The sequence below is a fragment of the Echinops telfairi genome, unplaced genomic scaffold, assembly GCF_000313985.2.
Source record: "Echinops telfairi isolate 266 unplaced genomic scaffold, ASM31398v2 ScPeMD7_4225;HRSCAF=4972, whole genome shotgun sequence".
Classification (NCBI taxonomy): domain Eukaryota; kingdom Metazoa; phylum Chordata; class Mammalia; order Afrosoricida; family Tenrecidae; genus Echinops; species Echinops telfairi.
In genome coordinates this window covers 21,026,837-21,035,115 of record NW_022108124.1, presented here as the reverse complement: position 1 = coordinate 21,035,115, position 8,279 = coordinate 21,026,837, and the positions used below count along the sequence as shown (strand labels likewise).

General features: G+C 49.8%; 1 protein-coding gene across 2 annotated transcripts in view; it reads right to left on the bottom strand.

Annotated features, from left to right (window-relative positions):
• WWTR1 (WW domain containing transcription regulator 1) overlaps nt 1-8,279 on the bottom strand; it is a 138,343-nt gene that overhangs the window by 19,061 nt on the left and 111,003 nt on the right. For both annotated transcript variants that reach the window (XM_045295084.1, XM_004708533.2), the window contains one exon: nt 3,268-3,467. In XM_045295084.1, coding sequence (XP_045151019.1) covers nt 3,268-3,467 — 200 coding nt within the window. The remainder of the gene's footprint in view (nt 1-3,267; nt 3,468-8,279) is intronic.

The window sequence follows — 8,279 nt, the reverse complement described above, 5'->3', positions numbered from 1 at the left end:
TGTGTGTGTGTGTGTGTGTGTGTGTGTGTGTGTGTGTTTTAACGCCCTCTTTATCTTCCTGTTACTTTTCATTAGGTACATATTGGTGGAATGCGTAAAGGTGGCGATAAAGGAAAGACAGCAGAAAAGGAAACAAATAAACAACAGAGAAAGCTCTTCTATCCTGAAGAAACGCAGGGGGCTCACGATAGATTTGTAATCAGACTTGCCTCACATCCGTTTTTTGGTTCATGGTCCGGTAGAATTTCAGAGCTCATAGATTCTTCGCATCACCGTGTGCATGTCAGACGGTACAACAGGAAGAGCTGTTCATTCCACAGGGCAGCGGCGTTAGACGACACCCTCTCCTCACTTATGACCTGGTCAGGCTCCCGGGCCAGGTTAACGCAAAACACTAGCATTACGTGGAAGTAATGCAAACGGAGCATGACTCCATGAGCACATCACTACACAACTGCCAAGGCCACCCAAGGCCACCCACCCCCAGAAGCAAGGCCCAGCCAGGTTGACACCACAGCCGGCCAGTCACTCTGGCCTTAGACCTCTGCGGAAGTTACTGCCAGACCCCATCGTTAATGAGCAAACGGCCGGAGCCTCTTTGGTTTGTTTGTCTCTTACGATTGTGGTATTGGCTGATATCTGAGAGGTGGGAAGTGAGTGAGGCCCCGCTCCAGGAGTAAGAAGAAAAGACCCTGCACGCACCCATTCCTGGGACATTTTCATCTTCATTATCGACTGATCAAATTCGCCCAGTGGTTCAGGATGGCCAACCTACCCATCCTGTGGAAAAACCCGAGCTAGGGTCTCCGCCTGGGACTTCTCTTTCACGGTGGGTCTAGGCCTGCCTGGAGGGGGAGCCACCCGGAGCACACAGGTTGTGGAACGAGGCGCTCCAAAAGCCAAGGACAGCAGGCTGACTCCAAGGACACAGGCCAGGCAGTTGCTGATTCCCCAGGGCAGGGTGCTAGTAAAAGAGCGTTAATGTAGGTCATCTTGACACCTCACCCAGGCGATCCTTCTCCCATCCCTACATGTTTCTACCAGATGTTGCAGGGCAGCTAAGCAGGTAGATCAGATGCCACTTAGCCTTCCTCCTGTGCAGCTCCTTGGGCCCGGCCTGGTCTCGCCCGGACACAGTGAGGCTGAGCACCACACCACAGGAACCCCCCCAAGGTGATGCGCACCACCCCCACCTCAACATTCAGGTCTCTCAGCAAATGCCCAGAGAACTATTCTTTACGGTCGCCCCTCCCCACCCCTTTTTCAGAAATGCTTTCTGTGGGCAGACAGAGGTAGGGCAGGCACACGAGACACCTAGGGGAAGTTGGAAGCCGAGAAAGAGATTTTGGTTTGGGAGATGAGCAGAAGGGTTATAGCTTTGTGTAAAAACCCAAATCCAACCAAAATCAAGATGTCTCACCCTAGGAATTTATAAATGCCACTGTGACCCTGAGTGGTTTACACTACAATGTCAAGTAAGAAAAACTATCCCACCTGGAATTCTCCCAAGGATATTGTTTCCTGCCCAGAGACATGATATTATATGTCTGAAAACAGAAGAAACACCGGCCCCCGTGAAACAAGTGTGCAAGTTCGGGCGTCGAGCTGCAGGCCCCGTGAAGCTGCGGGAGGCCTCGGCTCGCAGTTCTCAACTCCAGAGGGATGGACGCTGGGTGGCAGAGCACACCATGTCTCCCATCTGCAGCACCGGCTCAGGGGCACTGAGCTTAGGAGTCATGTCTAAGGCACTATTTTTCACCCACACTCTATCTGACATTATACGGCCCTAGCATTGCTTTGAAGGGAAATAATATTACTCGTGTCTGGAATAAGGAATGACGAGCTAGACCCGGCTCAGTCAGGACGGAAGCCCGGGGCATGGGCGTGTGGCAGTCTTCCGGCTTCTCTCGCCACGGTGCCACACACAGGAGGGCGGCCACCTGGGACCCTGCAGGCCGGCTCAACCCACCAGCTACATGCCACCCCGCCACCGCACGGATGCATACTCTTGAAAGCACCAGAGGGAACTTAAAAATAAAATAAAATGTGTTGACAAGGAGGATGCCTCTTGCTCGGAGTACAGTTCTCCGGAACAGTCCGAATCACCCACTTCCTTAAACCGGAGGAAAGGGGTGACCCATGCATCTCGGGCCACGAGTCACGGAGCAACGTCTGAAGAATGAGAAGGACAAACGGAAGCTCTCCTCCCCAAGATGCAGCCAGCGAGATCCGCAAACACGGGCTACGTTCGTTTTGCAGCGCAGAAGAAGGCGTCTCTGCTCTTCCGCGTGCCCAGCCATGAGGGGGGAGGAGGGTAGTGGGGGGGCCCCTTCCCTCCCAAACATGTTTCTGACGGGTCAGGCTCGGCCTGACACACGGTGGACACACCGCAGCCAAGGAATGAAAGGAGGATGGCAGAGCTCACTGTCAACGTTCAGGGTAACACCATTTCCCTTCTCCCTTGCCCCTTCCCCACCCTCTTCCTATGCACCCTGGCAGACAGGGCTTCTGTCTCCCCAAGGAATGTCCCCTCCACCATCTGCTTTCATCCGGGTGTGCCCTGCCACTGTTTGGACCCCAAGGAATCTGGCTACAGTGACCCTGTGACAGCCTCCCGAGCCTGGCCCTGGGAACTGGCAGCTCCCCCTCCCTGTCTCTTGGGACATTGCTTCTGGGAGAATCTGAGCTGCCCTGGGTGGCCGGTGCCAGCGAGAGGAGAGCCGAAGACCCGGCTCAGTCAAGACTGAAGCCCGGAGCACGGACAGGTGACTGTCTTCCAGCTTCTCTCGCCACGGTGCCACACACAGGAGGGCGGCCACCTGGGACCCTGCAGGCCGGCTCAACCCACCAGCTACATATCACTCCGCCACCCCACAGAGAACAGAAGACTAGGCACGCTGAGCCCTGCCCAAATTCCTGTCCCACGCAGTTGTGTGATTGCATTAAAAAACTTAAAAAGCTATCGTTCTAAGCCACTGGGTTTGGGGAAATTTTGTTCAACAGCAATTGGTCATTAACACGTGCCCCTTTCTCTCCATTCTCTCTCTCCTCCCTTTTGGAAAACCAGCAGTGGAAGCCAATGTTAGCAGCCACACTCACATAACTAGACCCTACCCTCATCAATTCAGCTCTGAAGGCCGTGTAGACAGATTCTTAGGGGAAGAAACTGGCTTTGAGGGAAAGGTTTGCCCTGATTGCAAACACCATCGCAGCCTTGACTCCCAGGGCCACCAAGCCCTGGCGCCGCAGCACGCCGTGGAAGCTCACCTGCCTCATGAGCTCCTCTTGGCGCATTCGGATCCTCTCTCTCTCCATCTGGATTCTCTGCAGGCGCAGCTTCTGCTGCTGCTGCTGCTGCGTGGTCAGCGCGTTGGGCATGGGCATGAGCCCTGCGGGTGTGTTCTGAGCAGGGTGGCTCGGCGGGCTCAGGCTATTGGCTGCCATTTGCTGCTGGTGTTGATTCATCACTAAAGGGAGGCAGGAACATACAGATTAGCGGCCAGGCCCACTGTGTGCTGTGCAGACGAGGAGACTTGAACGCCCTGCGCCCTGGGTCCTCCCAGGGCATGCCACCACCCACCAGTCAGTCATGGCCACCTTCATGTGGCTCCTGGGGGCTCCGCTCCAGGCCCACTCCGGACGCTCCTCGTTCCTGTTTTTGCACGCTGTTTAACATCCTAATTCCCACCCTTCCCTGTCTCCAGGGACCACAGCAGACTGTCCACAATGTGCTGTGATGAAGAGATCTCTCATTGGCTGTCCTACAGAACACCATGCTCAGGAGAAGCAGATCGTCTGCTCTGTTGCCAGCACCGCACTACCTGGGGTGCCATTGCCAAGGTCACATAAGCCGTTGACTGGGCTACTTGAAAATTTACTTATCGAACGTCTCTCAGTGCGATGTACTGAAAGATCTATGACATGTCATTTCTGGATCTTCAGTTAAAATATGTCACCATGCTAATCACTGTGTCACAAACGGGCAACAGAAGCAAAGATGGCAAAAGTTGAGCGAGATCTTTTCTCGGAAAAGAAGTGAGCGTATGAAACAACACCTTGTCATCTCGGGCCCCGCTGTGTGCGCAAATAAATGGAAAGGTGTGTCTGTCCTTATTGTGAGAATTGGGCAAATTTGAATGGTAGACTATTTTAAAAACCACTCACTGTTTAAAAAATTCACTTTACAGAAGGATACCAACGACGGCATTTGCGGACCTGGCAGGGAGACCTTGTGGTGTCGCGGTTACGTACTGGGTTGCTAAGTACAAGGAAAACGGTTCAAAACCACCAGCCACTGAGTGGGAGAAGGATGAGGCTTTCTACTCCCACAAAGAGCTACCACCTCGGTGACACAAAGGGGTAATGCCAACCTCTCTTATGGAGTGGCTACAAGGCAGAACTGCCTCGGTGGCAGGGAGTGAGTGCATCTTGACCTGGTGGTTAAGAGCTAGTCGTTGTGGCCCACACATAAAAAAATCAGATTGTATGAAAACAGAACTAGATACCTAGATTTTGGGATATACATGTATATGTGAATAAACGTGTGTGTGACTATGTAAGAATATATATATATATATATATATATATTCATTCACATACAAAACATAAATATTTTTATGTATAAATGTCTATTCTAACATATAAACACTGAATAGTCTATAAAATATTGGTGAAAGAATTCAAAAGCAGCTACTTCCTCAGGATGAAAAGATGTTAGAAATTCACCTCTTCAAAAGCAGAGGCTGCCCAGCTACCAATTGGAAATAGCGTCCGGGGTCTCAAAGGCTTGTATTCAAACAAGCAGCCATCTAAGTGAGGTATCAACTAAGTCCATACGGAAGAAGCACACCAGCCTGTGTGATCCAAAGATGAAGTAACAAAGTCCAGGTATGATGAAGGGGAAAGTCTCAGAGCTTAGCTTGCGAGCACTCAGTTTGTGGGAGGCTATGGAGGCCAGTGGGAACCCAGAATCTATCTACAGAGTGTCTGGTCAGATTGAGCCTCCGGCAGGTCCCCTCTAGACACAGGCAAAGGACTCAGACACAGAGATCACTGTAAACTTGATTTATGTGGACCGAACCACGGGGCACTAGGATACTCGGTCAGTTTATCTCTCTCTTGACCCAACCTGAATTTGCTCTAGTTGCAAATATTTCCTGCTGGCACCACGACAGAAAGTGGGCGTGCTCAGGAGATGATCTGACAAATGAGTAAAACTCATTGGCTGGGTCTTAAGCTCTTAGTTTGAAAACTGAAGAGTAAATTTTTAGAAGTGCAAGTAATTTATTTGATCGATACCAAATTACCCACATGGGTGTCTCGCTTCTCTAACTTGTGAGAGCATCACTGCGATCTCTGGCTGACGCACTGTGGAGGGAGGTCAGGGGCGATACATTCAAGTAAGATGAAATCCAGGTATACAAAGGGCTTCATTCATAAAGCACGCCAGGTCAGAAGAGAGAGGCATCACGGGAATATAGTGATTATTTCAAGGTATAGGCATTTCTGAATCTTTCTGAAAACATAAGTGCCCATTTTTCTTTAAAACAACAAGAAAAAAGATGTCCAGTTATGTCTCAAGAGAAAAGTGTAGACTGATTAGTTCCAAAACCAGAAATCCCCAGATTCGAACAGCGAGGCATGGAAGATTCGAGTTATTAACTCTATGCTGATTTTCATACGTACTTAGAGAAGTTAAGAGAAACCGGTGCAGGTCTAAGCATACTGACATGATAAACAGACTGGATGATGAGCATCTTCTGTGACCGACACAGACCGCCCTAGTCAGTGCACAAAACATTGCATCAGGTGTCCTCACAGTGGACTCTGTTATTCAAACCAGATACTGCCCGGCGGATTAGGGCCTGAACCCTTATCTGGGGAGCTTAGGATGTGAAGAAGCCCTCTTCTAAATCAATCTATGCTAGTCTTCAAAACACCAGGCATTCTACAGACCTCCGTAGAGTGACTCCCCAAGAACGCTGAAGAGGCTGGTGTGGAAGTTACATCATTTCATGTGCTCTATACTGGATAAATAATATAGGGGTGGAGTCTAGCCTGTCAATCAGGTCACGGCCTGATGATGCCTTCTTGTGGGTGTGGCCTTCTCATGAGGATTCTGGGAACTTCCTCTCTTTCTCCCTGGAGGCGGGTCCCTTTCTCTCTCTCTCTCTCCCCCTTCATCTTCCTGTGGAAGAGACACACTCAGAAAGCTGGAGGAGCCACATGGAGACCCTTGAAAGCGCTGAGATGCTTCCACCACTACTGGATCCACAAGACTCTGCACCCACTGGCCTGTGATCTTCCTGCGTTCTGCATGATTGCATGTGCTGCGTGAGTCCAAAGAGGATTTTGTGGGCTAATATCGGACATATGGTCTAATACCAGACTATGGACTTGATGTGGACTGGTCTGAGATGTTTTCTCAATACACGATTGCCCTGTGATATAACGCTCTCTCTCTTACACATCTGTGAGTGTCTCTGGATTTGTTTCTCTATCCAACCCAGCCTAACACAGCTGGTTTTGTGCCACTCACATAGTTTTTGTGTTGATCATTCAGATGCAGCCTCTCTGGTTAGTAGTAACTGTAGAGACTGAGAAAGAGTGGAACTTGATCGTGGCTTTGTTTCCAAAGCACAGCGCACACCAACAGCAGGGTGTGTCAGGGCGCTCACTGCAGTACTGTGCACAACATGAGCATGGGCATGCTATCTGGGCGGTGTGTCTGCACCAAATGTCTCTGGAAAGAAGCACAAGAGAACGATGGCAGGGTGTGTGCCTCTGGAGAGGAAATTGGGTGCCTGAGATGGGAGGAGATTTTCCTTTTCCTCTGCTACCCTTTGATGCTTTCCCACGTGTATTTATTGCTTAAATAAAACATAAATGAAAGTATGAAAGCGAAAAAACCCACAAACCAATGTGTTTACTTTGGCCATGCATGCATCAAGCTCACCATTCTCTTGGTGAAGGGAAAGAGGTGGCCCTCAAATTGAGAAAGAATGAATAAGGCAGAGACGCCAAGCTCGTCCAAGCTGAGAGGGGGCGTATGCATTGCCCTCATTGTGGAGATGGGACACTAATAGCCAGCGAAGGAGCCAATGTGGTCAAGGTCCTAACATATGTCAGAGGCCTAGCAAAAGGATGCCTTGATGCAATGCCCTCAATTCCACCTGCGGCGAAACATCTGCTCCCTGAAGTTCTTTAATTCAAGTCACCAGCAAGTCTTCTTTGAGAAGGAAGGAAGCTCAAGAGCTTCATTGCTGACTGAACTCCTAGCTGGCTACCACTCCTGGGCAGTTTAGTTTGTTCAGAGATTCTACAGAAGACTCCTGATCAAAAGGGGGGAAATGTAGGGCAGCATTTCAAATTCTCAATGGCTCCAACACATCTGCAGGCTGGATGGACCCCAGACACTAGCCGCTGTAAGACCATTTCTAAACCTAAAACCAGAAATATCCCAACATCTTTTTAAAACCAAATAGCCTCGCTTGACCAGTGATGAAGTTCTTCTGCCTTGAACATCATGCTCCTTTAAGACCTGTGTGTCTATGGGATCAAACTGACAATGCAGCTCAGAAGATCAGATGGGAACCTGATGATTCAGGGCTGTGTACTTGTACCAGGGGAGGCCCACTCAGCAAAGGAGAGTGAGGCGGGTTTCAGAGCTTGAAGAATAGAATCAAAGCCACTGAATCGTAGGCGGAGAAATTCGAACTGCTGTATGTGTTTGCTGTGCGTATTCCCAAAATAACAAAGCCAACACAAAATAGTAAATTGTTTAAAAAAAAAACAAACAAAAAAAAACAGAACAAAACAAGCCAACAAAAACACCACTTTTGTTACCCACCGAGAGAAACAATGAGGAGGTTGGGGCCAGAGGCAGGGTGGAGGCAGAGACACACAGAGGGGAGGCTTGGGAAAGGCAGGGAAATGCAAGACATCTAAATATGCAATGGACAGACTACTCCTTGGGCTAATCTTCCAGCACATCTTAGAGAAAGAACAACCATTCCACTTAAAAAAAAAAAAAAAGAGGCAAGTATCGGAAATGTAGTATCCGAAGCCAAACCGGATTAAGGGCAGACTGCCATGAACATTCTCAAAAAGGCAAAAGGCCTCTTTGGTTCTCAACCCCTGCCAGTCCCACAAAGAGCAATGACCCAAACAGAAGATTGCACCGTCAACCAGGAATGGAAGACAACCAGACTGTAGGTTAGACTCAGAGGGAGGACCGCGGGTCACGGAGCTGGCTCGGCGCGCCAACGGCTCCCAAGCCA